Source organism: Salmo salar, chromosome ssa12 (genome assembly GCF_905237065.1).
Source record: "Salmo salar chromosome ssa12, Ssal_v3.1, whole genome shotgun sequence".
In the NCBI taxonomy this organism is placed as follows: domain Eukaryota; kingdom Metazoa; phylum Chordata; class Actinopteri; order Salmoniformes; family Salmonidae; genus Salmo; species Salmo salar.
Window position 1 is genome coordinate 14,048,218 of NC_059453.1, and position 19,121 is coordinate 14,067,338.

The 19,121-nt window shown below is 44.6% G+C and overlaps 1 protein-coding gene across 3 annotated transcripts in view; it reads left to right on the forward strand.

Annotated features, from left to right (window-relative positions):
• Positions 1 to 19,121, forward strand: part of LOC106564264 (DENN domain-containing protein 1B) — a 33,142-nt gene that overhangs the window by 11,611 nt on the left and 2,410 nt on the right. The window contains exons 5-22 of one of the 3 annotated variants that reach the window (XM_045690776.1): positions 282 to 401; positions 581 to 650; positions 1,336 to 1,416; positions 1,641 to 1,721; positions 2,853 to 2,906; positions 6,768 to 6,878; positions 7,549 to 7,649; positions 7,740 to 7,785; positions 9,003 to 9,104; positions 9,370 to 9,495; positions 11,206 to 11,307; positions 11,884 to 11,977; positions 17,079 to 17,119; positions 17,241 to 17,297; positions 17,411 to 17,446; positions 17,554 to 17,673; positions 18,576 to 18,673; positions 18,897 to 19,098. In XM_045690776.1, the coding sequence (XP_045546732.1) occupies positions 282 to 401; positions 581 to 650; positions 1,336 to 1,416; positions 1,641 to 1,721; positions 2,853 to 2,906; positions 6,768 to 6,878; positions 7,549 to 7,649; positions 7,740 to 7,785; positions 9,003 to 9,104; positions 9,370 to 9,495; positions 11,206 to 11,307; positions 11,884 to 11,977; positions 17,079 to 17,119; positions 17,241 to 17,297; positions 17,411 to 17,446; positions 17,554 to 17,673; positions 18,576 to 18,673; positions 18,897 to 19,098 (1,642 nt within the window). The remainder of the gene's footprint in view (positions 1 to 281; positions 402 to 580; positions 651 to 1,335; positions 1,417 to 1,640; positions 1,722 to 2,852; positions 2,907 to 6,767; positions 6,879 to 7,548; positions 7,650 to 7,739; positions 7,786 to 9,002; positions 9,105 to 9,369; positions 9,496 to 11,205; positions 11,308 to 11,883; positions 11,978 to 17,078; positions 17,120 to 17,240; positions 17,298 to 17,410; positions 17,447 to 17,553; positions 17,674 to 18,575; positions 18,674 to 18,896; positions 19,099 to 19,121) is intronic. The other 2 variants (XM_045690778.1, XM_045690777.1) reach the window with 2 other exon arrangements.

Sequence of the window (19,121 nt, forward strand, 5' to 3'; positions counted from 1 at the left end):
CCTCCCCCTCCTCCTCCCTCCTCCTCCCTCCTCCTCCTCCTCTCCCTCCTCCTCCCTCCTCCTCCTCCTCCTCCCCCTCCCTACTCCCTCTTTCTTCTCCTCCTCCTCCCTCCTCCTCCTCTCCCTCCTACTCCTCCTCCTCCTCCCCCTCCCTACTCCCTCCTCCTCACCCTCCTCCTCCCACCTCCCTCCTCCTTCCTCCTCCCTCCCCCCTCCCTACTCCTCCCTCCTTCTTCTCCTCCTCCTTTGTCTTCCTCCTCCTCCTCCTCCTCCTCCATCAGAGTGAGAGATGTGGTAGCAGTGCAACACTTCACCTTTGTGTTGACTGACTTGGAGGGATGCCAACGCTTCGGCTTCTGTCGCCTCACCAGCAGCTCACACACCTGCCTCTGTATGCTTAGGTAAGAGAGAGAGAGTGTGTGTGTGTGTGTGTGTGTGTGTGTGTGTGTGTGTGTGTGTGTGTGTACACGTGTGTGTGTGTGTGTGTGTGTGTTTGTGTGTGTTTGTGTGTTCATTACTGTATTTAGTGACAACATTAACCATATACTACTGTCATAATATGTGTAATTGTGTGTTGTAGCTACCTACCTTGGTTTGAGGTGTTTTACAAACTTCTGAATAACCTGGCTGACTATCTGACCAAGGGACAGGTGAGTCTCTTAATAACCTGGCTGACTATCTGACCAAGGGACAGGTGAGTCTCTTAATAACCTGGCTGACTATCTGACCAAGGGACAGATGAGTCTCTTAATAACCTGGCTGACTATCTGACCAAGGGACAGGTCAGTCTCTTAATAACCTGGCTGACTATCTGACCAAGGGTCAGGTGGGTCTCTCAATAACCTGGCTGAGTGTCTGTGGGTTTCATCCCCTCCCCCCCTCGTACTTGATTGATAAATGAACGTCACTGTCTGAAGAGAGTTGGGCCAGTAACCGAAAGGTTGCTGGTTCAAATCCCCAGGCCGACAAGGTGAAAAATCTGTCGATGTGGCCTTGAATAAGGCACTTAACCCTAATTTTCTCCAGGGGCGCTGCACTACTATTACGGAGCCTGTAAAACATGTCACTGCACCTACCTGGTGTGTGACAATAAAACATCTTAATTGTTTTCATGGGATGAGTTTGACACCCCTGCTTTATACTGGACTGTATTGTGTCTACAGTTCTTTACAGTCAAGTTCCTTCACACATTTTCCTGGCTTTTATTTGTCAAGTCAATTTAATTAGTATTTCATAAGTATTTCATTAGTATTTCAAAAGTATTTCATAAGTATTTCATTAGTATTTCAAAAGTATTTCATTAGTGTTCCATGAGTATCGCTTGCTTCTCAACAGACCAATGAGATGCGAGAACTGCTGGCCGCCCTCTACACACATCCCCTGCCATTGGCTGTCGGCTCTGTCACTCTGCAGCTGGTAAGCCTCAACTAGTCTATTCATCACAACTTAGTATTTTGTCCCATCAATTCTAATTCCAATTGGAAATTCCAATTCCAACCCATTGTATAGGAAACACAATCATATTACATTACGCGGTTGTCATTTAAACTGTTTTCTGTGTTGTAGTGTATCATGTGGATTTGTTATTAGATAGAAGGGTTTTCTGGGCTGTGTGGTAGTGTGTTGTGTTTCTCTCTGAGGGAGAGAAGCTATTGGTCAGGACAGAGATGCCCCGCCCTCCTGGACATGCCCCCCTCACCCCAGGGAAGGGGCAGGAAGGGGTGAGTCCTGGAAAACTGCTAGGTCTGGACTAACACCTGGAACCTAAAACCTGGTCTGGACTAACACTTAGAACCTAAAACCTGGTCTGTTTTAACACCTAGAACCTAAAGCCTGGTCTGGACTAACACTTAGAACCTAAAACCTGGTCTGTTATAACACCTGGAACCTAAAGCCTGGTCTGGACTAACACCTAGAACCCAGAAATTGGTCTGGACTAACAGCGAGAACCTAAAACCTGGTCTGGAATAACACTTAGAACCTAAAACCTGTTCTGTTCTGACACATAAAACCTTAAACCTGTTCTGTTATAACACTTAGAACCTAAAACCTGGTCTGGACTAACACCCACTAGAACCTGGTCTGAATTAACATATAGAACCTAAAACCTGGTCTGGATTAAGAGCTATAACCTATAACCTGGTCTGGATTAACACCTATAACCTATAACCTGGTCTGGATTAACACCTATAACCTATAACCTGGTCTGGATTAACACCTATAACCTATAACCTGGTCTGGATTAACACCTATAACCTATAACCTGGTCTGGATTAACACCTATAACCTATAACCTGGTCTGGATTAACACCTATAACCTATACCTGGTCGGATTAACACCTACCTCAAAACCTGGTCTGGATTAACACCTATAACCTATAACCTGGTCTGGATTAACACCTATAACCTATAACCTGGTCTGGATTAACACCTATAACCTATAACCTGGTCTGGATTAACACCTATAACATAAAACCTGGTCTGGATGAAGAGCTATAACCTATAACCTGGTCTGGATTAACACCTATAACCTATAACCTGGTCTACTACTAAACCAAGACATAGTTAACACCTAAAACTAGACTAATCAAAAATCTAAATCACCTGGACACTCGGTGAACCCTGGTTCTCTCAAGATCATCTCTCAGAACCAGACCTGATAACAGGATCATGATGGGTCTACCAGTACTAACATACACCCAGATGTTGTTCTTTCTGACTAGGACTGCACCTCAAATGGCATCCTATTCCCTGCATAGAGCCCTATGCGCCATGGTCAAAAATAGTGCACTTATGGAATAGGGTGCCATTTGGGATGGAAACTAACTGCTACTTGTTCCCTTCTTCCCCAGGTCCCGTACCTCATCGCTCCAGACCCCAGAGGGCTCCCTTCCATCCCTGAAAGTGTGAGTCTGCTGTCACTGTAATACACTAACCCTGACCCTAACCCTAACCCTAACCCTGATCCTGACCCTGATCCTAACCCTGATCCTGACCCTGATCCTGACCCTAACCCTGATCCTGACCCTAACCCTGATCCTGACCCTAACCCTGACCCTGATGTATTCACCACACTGGGTCGTACAGATGTTAGATGTATTCACCACACTGGGTCATACAGATGTATTCACCACACTGGGTCGTACAGATGTATTCACCACACTGGGTCGTACAGATGTTGGATGTATTCACCACACTGGGTCGTACAGATGTATTCACCACACTGGGTCGTACAGATGTTAGATGTATTCACCACATTGGGTCATACAGATGTTAGAAGTATTCACCACACTGGGTCGTACAGATGTATTCACCACACTGGGTCGTACAGCTGCTAGATGTATTCACCACACTGCGTCGTCCAGATGTATTCACCACACTGGGTCGTACAGATGTTAGATGTATTCACCACACTGGGTCATACAGATGTTAGATGTATTCACCACACTGGGTCATACAGATGTTAGATGTATTCACCACACTGGGTCATACAGATGTATTCACGACACTGGGTCGTACAGATGTATTCACCACACTGGGTCATACAGATGTTAGATGTATTCACCACACTGGGTCGTACAGATGTATTCACCACACTGGGTCGTACAGATGTTAGATGTATTCACCACACTGGGTCGTACAGATGTTAGATGTATTCACCACACTGGGTCATACAGATGTTAGATGTATTCACCACACTGGGTCATACAGATGTATTCACCACACTGGGTCGTACAGCTGCTAGATGTATTCACCACACTGGGTCATACAGATGTATTCACCACACTGGGTCATACAGATGTATTCACCACACTGGGTCATACAGATGTATTCACCACACTGGGTCATACAGATGTTAGATGTATTCACCACACTGGGTCATACAGATGTTAGATGTATTCACCACACTGGGTCATACAGATGTTAGATGTATTCACCACACTGGGTCATACAGATGTATTCACCACACTGGGTCATACAGATGTTAGATGTATTCACCACACTGGGTCATACAGATGTTAGATGTATTCACCACACTGGGTCATACAGATGTTAGATATATTCACCACACTGGGTCATACAGATGTATTCACCACACTGGGTCGTACAGATGTATTCACCACACTGGGTCGTACAGATGTTGGATGTATTCACCACACTGGGTCATACAGATGTATTCACCACACTGGGTCGTACAGATGTTAGATGTATTCACCACATTGGGTCATACAGATGTTAGAAGTATTCACCACACTGGGTCGTACAGATGTATTCACCACACTGGGTCGTACAGCTGCTAGATGTATTCACCACACTGCGTCGTCCAGATGTATTCACCACACTGGGTCGTACAGATGTTAGATGTATTCACCACACTGGGTCATACAGATGTTAGATGTATTCACCACACTGGGTCATACAGATGTTAGATGTATTCACCACACTGGGTCATACAGATGTATTCACGACACTGGGTCGTACAGATGTATTCACCACACTGGGTCATACAGATGTTAGATGTATTCACCACACTGGGTCGTACAGATGTATTCACCACACTGGGTCGTACTGATGTTAGATGTATTCACCACACTGGGTCATACAGATGTTAGATGTATTCACCACACTGGGTCATACAGATGTATTCACCACACTGGGTCGTACAGCTGCTAGATGTATTCACCACACTGGGTCATACAGATGTATTCACCACACTGGGTCATACAGATGTATTCACCACACTGGGTCATACAGATGTATTCACCACACTGGGTCATACAGATGTTAGATGTATTCACCACACTGGGTCATACAGATGTTAGATGTATTCACCACACTGGGTCATACAGATGTTAGATATATTCACCACACTGGGTCATACAGATGTATTCACGACACAGGGTCGTACAGATGTTAGATGTATTCACCACACTGGGTCATACAGATGTTAGATGTATTCACCACACTGGGTCATACAGATGTTAGATGTATTCACCACACTGGGTCATACAGATGTATTCACGACACAGGGTCGTACAGATGTTAGATGTATTCACCACACTGGGTCATACAGATGTTTGATGTATTCACCACACTGGGTCATACAGATGTTAGATGTATTCACCACACTGGGTCATACAGATGTTAGATGTATTCACCACACTGGGTCATACAGATGCAAAGACAAGATATGAGGTCACAATCACATATATTTACAACCTCTGACTAACCACCCGCCCCCCCTCTTCCCAAACAGACCCCTCTCCTCTGTCGAAAAACAATTCATTGTTAGACAGGTGGTGTTATTGTCCCAGCTTGAGTCCAGAACCTTTGGTTCTCCTCCACCCACCTCCCTGTCTTCTTTATCAGCCAGGAGAGGCTTTGAGACTAGGGAGTGCACAGTCCTGCAGCCTGCTACAGTCCACTTCTTTATCAGCCAGGAGAGGCTTTGACACTAGGGAGTGCACAGTCCTGCAGCCTGCTACAGTCCACTTCTTTATCAGCCAGGAGAGGCTTTGAGACTAGGGAGTGCACAGTCCTGCAGCCTGCTACAGTCCACTTCTTTATCAGCCAGGAGAGGCTTTGAGACTAGGGAGTGCACAGTCCTGCAGCCTGCTACAGTCCACTAGATAATTATCTTTCTCAGACACAAAGAGCTATTTCTGAGAATAAGCAATCTATTCACAGTCCAGTGGATATAATGATGCATAACATACAGAGATAATATAATGAACTATAAAAGTGAAGCTATAAGATATAAAGAGAATATAATGTCATAGAACAGTGAAGCTATAACATACAGAGAGAATTTAATGGTATAGATCAGCGAAGCTATAACATATAGAGAGAATATAATGATATAGAACAGCTATAAGACAGTGCTACAGGGCAGTAGTTTACAATCTATTACCTCTAACACATGCCTCCTATCTCACCCTTCTGGAAACATCCTGTTTAGAGACTGGCCCCCTTTACACATACTGTAGATCATTCCATTTAACCCAGAACACATTCATCACTGTTGCTAGGCTACTTATACAATTATAAACATACTAAAACCTGCTCAAGGCAATTTGTCCGTTTCCAACGATAGTATATACATCTCATAGATAACCACTGTCTTGACATTGATTATACTATACATCTCATAGATAACCAGTGTCTTAACATTGATTATACTATACATCTCATAGATAACCACTGTCTTAACATTGATTATACTATACATCTCATAGATAACCAGTGTCTTAACATTGATTATACTATACATCTCATAGATAACCACTGTCTTAACATTGATTATACTATACATCTCATAGATAACCAGTGTCTTAAACATTGATTATACTATACATCTCATAGATAACCACTGTCTTAAACATTGATTATACTATACATCTCATAGATAACCACTGTCTTGACATTGATTATACTATACATCTCATAGATAACCAGTGTCTTAACATTGATTATACTATACATCTCATAGATAACCACTGTCTTAAACATTGATTATACTATACATCTCATAGATAACCACTGTCTTGACATTGACAGAGAGATCATTACGGGAAGATAAGACATTATAAAGTGTCCATGGTTACGACAGGTCTTACATTACAGCGGTACCTGAATGCTTTAAGAAAAGTGGTACCTATTTTTTTTATACTGTGGTGTGTGTGTGTGTGTGTGTGTGTGTGTGTGTGTGTGTGTGTGTGTGTGTGTGTGTGTGTGTGTGTGTGTGTGTGTGTGTGTGTGTGCTACAGAGGAACCTGACAGAGTTGGTGGTAGCAGTAGATGTGTCTAACCTCCTCCAGCTCTATGCCAGCATGTTGTTTGAGAGACGCATCCTCATCCTCTCCAGCAAACTCAGCACAGTGAGGACAGACACACACACTATACCTCAACAACTCACAAAACTTCATTCAACCCTTTCTCAAAGGTTGCTTTCCGTAATTTCTAACAGAAATGTATGCTGTTCTGATTGGTCTCCCTCCCTCCCTCCCACCTCTCTCTCTCCCTCTCTCTCCCTCTCTCTGTCTCCCTCCCTCTCTCTCCCTCCCACCTCTCTCTCTCCCTCTCTCTCCCTCTCTCTGTCTCTCCCTCCCTCCCTCTCTCTCCCTCTCTCTCCCTCTCTCTGTCTCTCCCTCCCTCTCTCTCCCTCCCACCTCTCTCTCTCCCTCTCTCTCCCTCTCTCTGTCTCTCCCTCCCTCCCTCTCTCTCCCTCCCTCTCTCTCCCTCCCTCTCTCTCTCTGTCTCTCTCTGTCTCTCCCCCCCTCTGTCTCTCTCTCCCTCCCTCTCTATCTCTGTCTCTCTCTGTCTCTCCCCCCCTCTCTCTCTCTCCCCCCTCTGTCTCTCTCTCCCTCCCTCTCTCTCCGTCTCTCTCTGTCTCTCCCCCCTCTGTCTCTCTCTCCCTCCCTCTCTCTCCCTCCCTCTCTCTCTCTGTCTCTCTCTGTCTCTCTCTCCCTCCCTCTCTATCTCTGTCTCTCTCTCTCTCCCCCCCTCTCTCTCTCTCCCTCCCTCTCTCTCTCTGTCTCTCCGCTCCAGTTAACAGCGTGTGTTCATGCCCTCAGTGCTGTGCTCTACCCCATGTACTGGCAACACATCTTCATACCTGTCCTGCCCCCACACCTACTGGACTACTGCTGGTCAGAGAGAGAGAAAACACACACACACACATACACACTGAAATGTATATATGAAAGCACTCAATCTCTCTCTCTCTCTCTGTCTCTCAGTGCTCCGATGCCCTTCCTCATAGGAGTCCACTCTAGTCTGACAGAGGTACAGTAACTACAGCATCTCCATGGTTTCCATAAGGATCTAATGGTATATCATCCCTCTGACAAGCAGCCAGGACCTGCAGGGCAGTATGAATCATACAGTATACTATGAGACCACATCGGAAAATAACTGACTGATGGACAGACGGATGGACGGACGGACAGACTGTTTTTGTGATTGATCGATTGACTGATTGATGGACTTACTAAGTGACTGATTGATTAGTTGATTGGTTGGTTTGTTGACTGACTGATTGATGTATTGATTGATGTATTGATTGAGGTATTGATGTATTGATTAATTTATGTATTGATGTATTGATGTGTTGATGTATTGATGTATTGATGTATTGATGTATTGATTGATTAATGTGTTGATGTATTGATGTATTGATGTGTTGATGTATTGATTGATTGATGTATTGATTGATTGATGTATTGATGTATTGATTGATGTATTGATGTATTGATTGATGTATTGATGGATGTATTGATGTGTTGATGTTTTGATGTATTGATGTTTTGATGTATTGATGTATTGATGTATTGATGTATTGATTGATGTATTGATGTATTGACGTATTGATGTGTTGATGTATTGATGTATTGATGTGTTGATGTATTGATGTATTGACGTATTGACGTATTGATTGTTTGATGTATTGACGTATTGACGTGTTGATGTATTGATGTGTTGATGTGTTGATGTATTGACGTATTGATGTATTGATGTGTTGATGTATTGATGTATTGATGTATTGATGATGTATTGATGTATTGATGTGTTGATGTATTGACGTATTGATTGATGTATTGCTGTGTTGATGTATTGATGTATTGATGTATTGATTGATGTATTGATGTGTTGATGTATTGACGTATTGATGTATTGACATATTGACGTATTGATGTGTTGATGTATTGATGTGTTGACGTGTTGATGTATTGACGTATTGATGTATTGATTGATGTATTGATGTGTTGATGTATTGATGTATTGATGTATTGATTGATGTATTGATGTGTTGATGTATTGACGTATTGATTGATGTATTGCTGTGTTGATGTATTGATGTATTGATTGATGTATTGATGTGTTGATGTATTGACGTATTGATGTATTGACATATTGACGTATTGATGTGTTGATGTATTGATGTATTGACGTATTGATGTATTGATTGATTGATGTATTGATGTATTGATGTATTGATCCAGAGAGTGAGAAGCCGGGGGTTAGAGGACGTGGTGATTCTGAATGTAGACACCAACACTATAGAATCTCCCTTCGATGACCTGAAGAAGATACCAGCAGATGTGGTAATGTGAATGTCTGTGTCTGTGTCTGTGTCTGTGTGTGTGTGTGTGTGTGTGTGTGTGTGTGTGTGTGTGTGTGTGTGTGTGTGCGCGCATGCCTGCTTTCACGCATCCCTGCGTTTGAGCAAGTAAGCACGTTTAGATGTGTGTGTGGATAACTTGCATGTGGACTTGTGTGTGTGTGTGTCCATGTAACAATGTGTGTCTGTGTAACAACGTGTGTGTCTGTGTGTGTGTGTGTGTGTGTGTGTGTGTGTGTGTGTACCAGGTATCAGGTCTGAAGTTGTCTCTGAAACATCAGGCAGCGTCAGCAGGTGTGGGCGTGGCCAAGGCCTTCCTCAGGGCTCAGGCTCTGCTGTTTGGAGGATATGGAGACGCTCTGAAGGGAAACACGGTTAGAACAATAATACTCTGGAATACTCTGGAAACACAGTTAGAACAATAATATACTGGAATACTGTGGGAACACGGTTAGAACAATAATACTCTGGAATACTCTGGGAACACAGTTAGAACAATAATATACTGGAATACTGTGGGAACACGGTTAGAACAATAATACTCTGGAATACTCTGGAAACACAGTTAGAACAATAATATACTGGAATACTGTGGGAACACGGTTAGAACAATAATACTCTGGAATACTCTGGGAACACGGTGAGAACAATAATATACTGGAATACTGTGGGAACATGGTTAGAACAATAATAGTCTGGAATACTCTGGGAACACGTTAGAACGGTAATACTCTGGAAACCCAGTTAGAACGGTAATACTCTGGAAACACAGTTAGAACAATAATACTCTGGAATGCTCTGGGAACACAGAACTATTATACTCTGGAATACTCTGGGAACATGGTTAGAACGGTAATACTCTGGAAACACAGTTAGAATGGTAATACTCTGGAAACACAGTTAGAACAATAATACTCTGGAATGCTCTGGGAATACAGTTAGAACAATTATACTCTGGAAACTCAGAACAATAATACTCTGGAATGCTCTGGGAACTCAGAACAATAATACTCTGGAATACTCTGGGGAAATGGTTAGAACAATTATACTCTGGAATGCTTTGGGAACTCAGTTAGAACGGTAATACTCTGGAATACTCCGGGAACACGGTTAGAACAATAATACTCTGGGAACACAGAACAATAACACTCTGGAATGCTCTGGGAACACGGTTAGAACGATAATGCTCTGGAATGCTCTGGGAACACGGTTAAAAATATAATACTCTGGAAACACAGTTAGAACAATAATACTCTGGAATGCCCTGCCACCACGTTTAGAACGAAAATACTCTGGAATAGTCTGGGTACACGGTTAGAACAATAATACTCTGAAATAGTCTGGGTACACAGTTAGAACGGTAATACTCTGGGAACACAGTTAGAACAATAATACTCTGGAATACTCTGGAAACACAGTTAGAACAATAATACTATGGAATACTCTGGGAACACGGCTAGAACAATAATACTCTGGAATACTCCGGGAGCACAGTTGGAACAATAATACTCTGGAATACTCTGGGAACACGGCTAGAACAATAATACTCTGGAATACTCCGGGAGCACAGTTAGAACAATAATACTCTGGAATGCTCTGGGAACACGGTTTGAACAATAATACTCTGGAAATGCAGTTAGAACGATAATACTCTGAAATAGTTTGGGTACACGGTTAGAACGATAATACTCTGAAATAGTATGGGTACACGGTTAGAACGGTAATACTCTGGAAACGCAGTTAGAACGATAATACTCTGAAATAGTCTGGGTACATGGTTAGAACGATAATACTCTGAAATAGTCTGGGTACGTGGTTAGAACGGTAATACTCTGGGAAAACGGTTAGAACAATAATAATCTGGAATACTCTGGGAACGAAGTTGGAATACATAACATTAAAATACAATAATGTGCAGATGCTTTTTACTCTGTATGCAATAATACTGTAGAATACTCTATAATACTGTATATAAAGACACCTGTTTCAATAAAGTGTCTTCTCTTCACCATCTCTCTCTGCCTCCTCCCTCTCCATCCCCTCCCTCCCTCCCTACCACCCTACCTCCCTCCCTCCCTCCCTAGAATGGTCAGGTCATGTTCTGTGAGGAGGTTTTCCTGGACCACAGGTCTTCCAGTATGAGACAGTTCCTACAGAGTGCTGTCCATCTGCAGCTCTTCAAACAGGTACCTGTGTGTGTGGTGTGGTGTGGTGTGTGTGTGTGTGGTGTGTGGTGTGGTGTGTGTGTGTGTGTGTGTATGTGGTGTGGTGTGTGTGTGTATATCAGTATGAGTGCCCTCCTCCTCCTGCAGCTCTTCAAACAGGTGAGTTCATCTCAAGACAGGACGCTGCCCTCTGCTGTTCTGGGGATACCATAACAAAACAAACATGACAACAAGTAGCACACACACACATGTGGATATCAAATGTCCTCGTGGTATGGAGGTGTAAAACAAACAAGAAAAACAGGTCAACATACAAACATCAAAAGGTCATTTGTAGTCTGGATGTCTGGCCATTAGCAAAAGAGAATAATCCACATTCTGCAATAATCCACATTCTGCAATATAGCTCCACTTCCTCAGGTGTTCATTGTCACAACAATTCGACCGTTATGTCTTTGTCAGGATTACAGAACAAACAGTTCTAAGTTTATTATTAGAATCATAGTGATATTCAGTAGAACGATCTTCTCAGGGTTGAATAGGAGTCACTATGATATACTAACAAAGCAGTTCATTGACTGGGTTTTTGCTTTTCAGTTTATTGATGGACGTCTGGAGCTGCTGAACAGAGGGATAGAGCCAGACGACCTGTTTGAACAAGAGATGCTACAGTGTGGAACAGCAGAAGCAGGTGTCTGTCTGTCTGTCTGTCTGTCTGTCTGTCTGTCTGTCTGTCTGTCTGTCTGTCTGTCTGTCTGTCTGTCTGTCTGTCTGTCTGTGTCTGTGTGTTTAAGTCCTCACAAACCGATGCTTGCCAAACAATCTAGTTTTCATCTATATTTTCCATAGCTGTCTATTTACCACAACAAACTGATGCTGGCACTAAGACCACACTCAATAAGCTAAATAAGGCCATAAGCAAACAAGAAAATGCTCATCCAGAAGTGGCGCTCCTAGTGGCCGGGGACTTTAATGCAGGCAAACTTAAATCTGTTTTACCTCATTTCTACCAGCATGTCACATGTGCAACCAGAGGATGAAAATAAAATAAATCATTTAAACTCTAGACCACCTTTACTCCACACACAGAGACACATACAAAGCTCTCCCTCGCCCTCCATTTGGCAAATCTGACCAGAACTCTATCCTCCTGATTCTTGCTTACAAGCAAAAATGAAAGCAGGAAGTACCCGTGACTCGTTCAATATAGAAGTGGTCAGATGACGCGGATGCTACGCTACAGAACTGTTTTGCTAGCACAGAATGGAATATGTTCCTGGATTCATCCAATGGCATTGAGGAGTTTACCACCTCAGCCATCGGCTTCATCAATAAGTGCATCGACGACGTCGTCCCCACAGTGACCGTATGTACATATCCCAACCAGAAGTCATGGATTACAGGCAACATCCACACCGAGCTAAAGGCTAGAGCTGCCGCTTTCAAGGAGCGGGAGACTAATCCGGACGCTTATAAGAAATCCTGCTATGCCCTCAGACAGGCAAAGTGTCAATACAGGACTAAAATTAAATCCTACTACACCGGCTCTGACGGTCGTCGGATGTGGCAGGGCTTGAAACATTTTACGGACTACAAAGGGAAACCCAGCTGCGAGCTGCCCAGTGACGCGAGCCTATCAGACGAGCAAAATGCCTTTTATGCTCGCTTTGAGGCAAGCAACACTAGAGCATGCATGAGAGCACCAGCTGTTCCAGACGACTGTGTGATCACGCCCTTCATAGTCGATGTGAGCAAGACCTTTAACCTCTTACATCTAGACGTTCCGCTAGCGGAACACCTGCTCCAATATCCAATGATAGGCGTGGCGCGAATTACAAATTCCTCAAAAATACAAAAACTTCAATTTTTCAAACATATGACTATTTCACAGCATTTTAAAGACAAGACTCTCCTTTATCTAACCACACTGTCCGATTTCAAAAAGGCTTTACAGCGAAAGCAAAACATTAGATTATGTCAGCAGAGTACCAAGCCAGAAATAACCAGACACCCATTTTTCAAGCTAGCATATAATGTCACAAAAACCCAGAAGACAGCTAAATGCAGCACTAACCTTTGATGATCTTCATCAGATGACACACCTAGGACATTATGTTATACAATACATGCATGTTTTGTTCAATCAAGTTCATATTTATATAAAAAAACTGCTTTTTACATTAGCATGTGACGTTCAGAACTAGCATACCTTCTAGCATAGCAAACTTCCGGGGAATTTACTAACAATTTACTAAATTACTCACGATAAACGTTCACAAAAAGCATAACAATTATTTTAAGAATTATAGATACAGAACTCCTCTATGCACTCGATATGTCCGATTTTAAAATAGCTTTTTGGTGAAAGCACATTTTGCAATATTCTAAGTACATAGCCCAGCCATCACGGGCTAGCTATTTAGACACCCAGCAAGTTTAGCCTTCACCAAAATCAGATTTACTATTATAAAAGTTTGATTACCTTTTGTTGTCTTCGTCAGAATGCACTCCCAGGACTGCTACTTCAATAACAAATGTTGGTTTGGTCCAAAATAATCCATCGTTATATCCGAATAGCGGCGTTTTGTTCGTGCGTCCCAGACACTATCCGAAATGGTAAATCAGGGTCGTGCGCATGGCGCAATTCGTGACAAAAAATTCTAAATATTCCATTACCGTACTTCGAAGCATGTCAACCGCTGTTTAAAATCAATTTTTATGCAATTTATCTCGTAAAAAGCGATAATATTCCGACCGGGAATCTCCTTTTCGGCAAACAGAGGAAAAATCACAAAGACGGGGCGGCCAGGGCACGCGCCTAAGCCCACAGTCCCTTGATCGGCCACTTGAGAAAGGCGATAATGTGTTTCAGCCTGGGGCTGGGATGACGACATTCAGGTTTTTCCCGGGCTCTGAGCGCCCATGGAAGACGTAGGAAGTGTCACGTTAGAGCAGAGATCCTTTGTAAAAGATAGAGATGGCAAAGAAGTTCAAGAAATGGTCAGACAGGCCACTTCCTGTAAAGGAATCTCTCAGGTTTTGACCTGCCATTTGAGTTCTGTTATACTCACAGACACCATTCAAACAGTTTTAGAAACTTTGGAGTGTTTTCTATCCAAAGCCAATAATTATATGCATATTCTAGTTACTGGGCAGGAGTAGTAACCAGATTAAAATCGGGTACGTTTTTTTATCCAGCCATGAAAATACTGCCCCCTAGCCATAACAGGTTAAACAGGTCAACATTCACAAAGCCGTGGGTCCAGACAGATTACCAGGATGTGTACTCAATGCATACGCGGACTAACGGGCAAGTGTCTTCACTGATATGTTCAACCTCTCCCTGACTGAGTCTGTAATACCTACATGTCTCAAACAGACCACCATAGTCCCTGTGCCCAAGAAAGTGAAGGTAACCTGCCTAAATGATTACCTGCTGCAGCACTCACGTTGGTTGCCATTAATTTTTTTTGAAAGGCTGGTAATGGGTCACATCAACACCATCATGCCAGAAACCCTAGACCCACTCCAATTCGCATACCGCCCCAACAGATCCACAGATGACACAATCTCAATCGCACTCCACACTGCCCTTTCCCACCTGGACAAAAGGAACACCTACGTGAGAATGCTGTTCATTGACTACAGCTCAGCATTCAACACCATAGTACCCACAAAGCTCATCACTAAGCTAAGGACCCTGGAACTAAACACCTCCCTCTGCAACTGGATCCAGGACTTTTTGACGGACCGCCCCCAGGGAGGTAAGGGTAGGCAACAACACATCTGCCACGCTGATCCTCAACATGGGGGACCCTCAAGTGTGCGTGCTTAGTCCCCTCCTGTACTCCCTGTTCACCCACGACTGCGTGGCCAAGCACAACTCCAGCACCATCATTAAGTTTGCTGATGACACAACAGTTGTAGGCCTGATCACCGACAACGACGAGACAGCCTATAGGGAGGAGGTCAGAGACCTGGCAGTGTTGTGCCAGGACAACAACCTCTACCTCAATGTGAGCAAGACAAAGGAGCTGATCGTGGACTATAGGAAAGGGAGGGCCGAAAAGGCCACCATTAACATCGACGGGGCTGAAGTGGAGCGGGTCGAGAGTTTCGAGTTCCTTGGTGTCCACATCACCAATGAATTATCATGGTCCAAACACACCAAGACAGTTGTGAAGAGGGCACGACAACACCTTTTCCCCTCTCAGGAGACTGAAAAGATTTGGCATGGGTCCCCAGATCGTCAAAAACACTGCACCATCACATTTACATTTACGTCATTTAGCAGACGCTCTTATCCAGAGCGACTTACAAATTGGTGCATTCACCTTATGATATCCAGTAGAACAACCACTTTACAATAGTACATCTATATCTTTTTTATGGGGGGGGGTTAGAAGGATTACTTTATCCTATCCCAGGTATTCCTTAAAGAGGTGGGGTTTCAGGTGTCTCCGGAAGGTGGTGATTGACTCCGCTGTCCTGGCGTCGTGAGGGGGCTTGTTCCACCATTGGGGTGCCAGAGCAGCAAACAGTTTTGACTGGGCTGTGCGGGAACTGTGCTTCCGCAGAGGGAGGCCAGCAGGCCAGAGGTGGATGAACGCAGTGCCCTTCTTTGGGTGTAGGGACTGATCAGAGCCTGAAGGTACGGAGGTGCCGTTCCCCTCACAGCTCCGTAGGCAAGCACCATGGTCTTGTAGCAGATGCGAGCTCCAACTGGAAGCCAGTGGAGTGTGCGGAGGAGCGGGGTGACGTGAGAGAACTTGGGAAGGTTGAACACCAGACGAGGTGCGGCGTTCTGGATGAGTTGTAGGGGTTTAATGGCACAGGCAGGGAGCCCCGCCAGCAGCGAGTTGCAGTAATCCAGACGGGAGATGACAAGTGTCTGGATTAGGACCTGTGCCGCTTCCTGTGTAAGGCAGGGTCGTACTCTGCGAATGTTGTAGAGCATGAACCTACAGGATTGGGTCACCGCCTTGATGTTAGCGGAGAACCACAGGGTGTTGTCCAGGGTCACGCCAAGGCTCTTAGCACTCTGGGAGGAGGACACAATGGAGTTGTCAACCGTGATGGCGAGATCATGGAACAGGCAGTCCTTCCCCGGGAGGAAGAGCAGCTCCGTCTTGCCGAGGTTCAGCTTGAGGTGGTGATCCGTCATCCACACTGATATGTCTGCCAGACATGCAGAGATGCGATTCACCACCTGGTTATCAGAAGGGGGAAAGGAGAAGATTAATTGTGTGTCGTCTGCGTAGCAATGATAGGAGAGACCATGTGAGGATATGACAGAGCCAAGTGACTTGGTGTATAGCGAGAATAGGAGAGGGCCTAGAACTGAGCCCTGGGGGACAGTTGAGAGCATCCTGACCGGTTGCACCATCGAGAGCATCCTGACCGGTTGCATCACCACCTAGTATGGCAACTGCTCGGCATCTGACCGTAAGGCGCTACAGAGGGTAATGCGTACGGCCCAGTACATCACTGGGGCCAAGCTTCCTGCCATCCAGGACCTCTATACTAGGCGGTGTCAGAGGAAGGCTATGCATAGTCACTTTACATTACCTCGACTAACCTGCACCCCCCCGCACATTGACTCGGTACCGAAGGCCCAAAAAATTGTCAAAGACTCCAGTCACCCAAGTCATAGACTGTTCTCTCTGCTACTGCACGGCAAACTGTACCAGAGCACCAAGTCTAGGACCAAAAGGCTCCTTAACAGCTTCTACCCCCAAGCCATAAGACTGCTGAAAAATTAATAACTCTCTCTCTCTCTCTTTCTCTCTCAGGAAGCACCAAAGCCTATCATCAACTGGTGGGCAACCTGAAGGTAAGAACTTACAGGGTTCTGTAATTTACACAACACACATCTCTTACACTTACTTGCTATGGGTTAAATAATGTCTCAAGTGTTCTGATTGGTCTGTCTGATTATTTTGCTCTGTTGGTAGAAAGGGGGAGGAGCTCTCATCCTTAACGTCAAGTCTAAGACTCACATGTACAAGTCGGTAAGTGCGTAGTCTGTGTGTGTGTGTCTGTGTGTCTTTGTGTGAGTGTGTGTGTGTGTGCTCCCTTAGTGAAATATGGTTTCCTACTAATTATTTTCTGTCTTTTCTTTCAGGCCAAACGTGGCTTGAGGAACTTTCTATCACCCAAGGTATGTGTTGTTGTTGTTTTGTAGTGGTGTGTGTGTGTGTGTGTGTGTGTGTGTGTGTGTGTGTGTGTGTGTGTGTGTGTGTTCATCCTTTCTCTATATATGTGCAGGAGCACGTTGAGATTCTCTCCCTTAAGAGAGGCAAATCCGTGTCAGGAACACACACACACCGCCGCAAACAATCAGATTGCCTTCAGAGCCGTTTACCAATCACACAACACTTTGGGAAGGTAAGACCTGCCTCTAATATCAATCAAATGGATTTATAAAGCCCTTTTTACATCAGCAGATGTCACAAAGTGCTGTACAGAAACCCAGCCTAAAACCTCAAACAGCAAGCAATGCAGATGTAGAAGTAGGGTAGCTAGGAAAAACTCCCTAGAAAGGCAGGAACCTAGGAAGAAACATAGAGAGGAACCAGGCTCTGAGGGCTGGCCAGTCATCTTCTGGCTGTGCCGGGTGGAGATTATACCAGAACATGGCCTTTTAAGGCCAGATTGTTCTTCGAGATGTTCAAACGTTCATAGATGACCAGCAGGGTCAAATAATAATCACAGTGGTTGTAGAGGGTGCAACAGGTCAGCACCTCAGGAGTAAATGTCATTTGGCTTTTTATAGCCGAGCATTCAGAGGTCGAGACAGCAGGTGCGGTAACAGGTTAGAGTTTCCTAGCCGCAGGCAGAACAGTTGAAACTGGAGCAGCAGCACGACAAGATGGACTGGGGACAGCCAGGAGACATCATGCCAGGTAGTCCTGAGGCATGATCCTAGGGCTCAGGTCCTCCGGGAGGGAAGGGAGAGAGGGAAAGAGAGAGAATTAGAGGGAGCATAATTAAATTCACACAGGACACCAGATAAGATAGGAGAATTACACCAGATTTAACAGACTGACCCTAGCCCCCCCCCCCTGCACATAGACTGTTGCAGCATAGATACTGGAGACTGAGACAGGGGTGGGCCAGGGGACACTGACCAATCACTGGAGGTAGAAGTTAATCATCACCACATATCTAGGATTGGATTATTCAACCCACCAATCATAAACTTAACCTTTTCTATTGTGATGATTTTGCTATGTCTTGCTGTGTGGCATTATGTCCTGCCTATGTCTTGTTCTGTCGCACTATGTCAGTCTCGTCCCCGTCGTCCAGTTAACAAACAAGGCTGTCTCCTTGACAACGAGAACACACAAGAGAACAGAGACACCTGGGAAGAAGACTGGCAGGACAGGTGAGAGAGAGAGAGAGAGAGAGAGAGAGAGGACGGAAGAGTGAGAGTGAAAGGTATGAATTAGAGACAGGAAGAGAGAGGGTGGTGAGTGAGTGAGTGAGTGAGTGAGTGAGTGAGTGAGTGAGTGAGTGAGTGAGTGAGTGAGTGAGAAAAAGAGAGAGGGTGAGTGAGTCAGAGACAGAGAGCGATGGAACCAAAATGTTCATTCACATGTGTGTATCAGTGCTGTCTCAGGCCCCGTGGCAGACCCAGAGCTCCAGGAGGAGGAGGGGGGAGACTCGGGTATGTGTGACCCAGAAGAGATGGACCTCCTGGGGGAGATCTTTGACACGCTGAGTGCCCGGAGCTCCCATGACCGCGGCCTGCTCTACGGGACACGAAGTCTAGACCTGTTTGGACCTGATACTACTGACTACATCAGACAGGTGAGGACAGCACACTGACACAC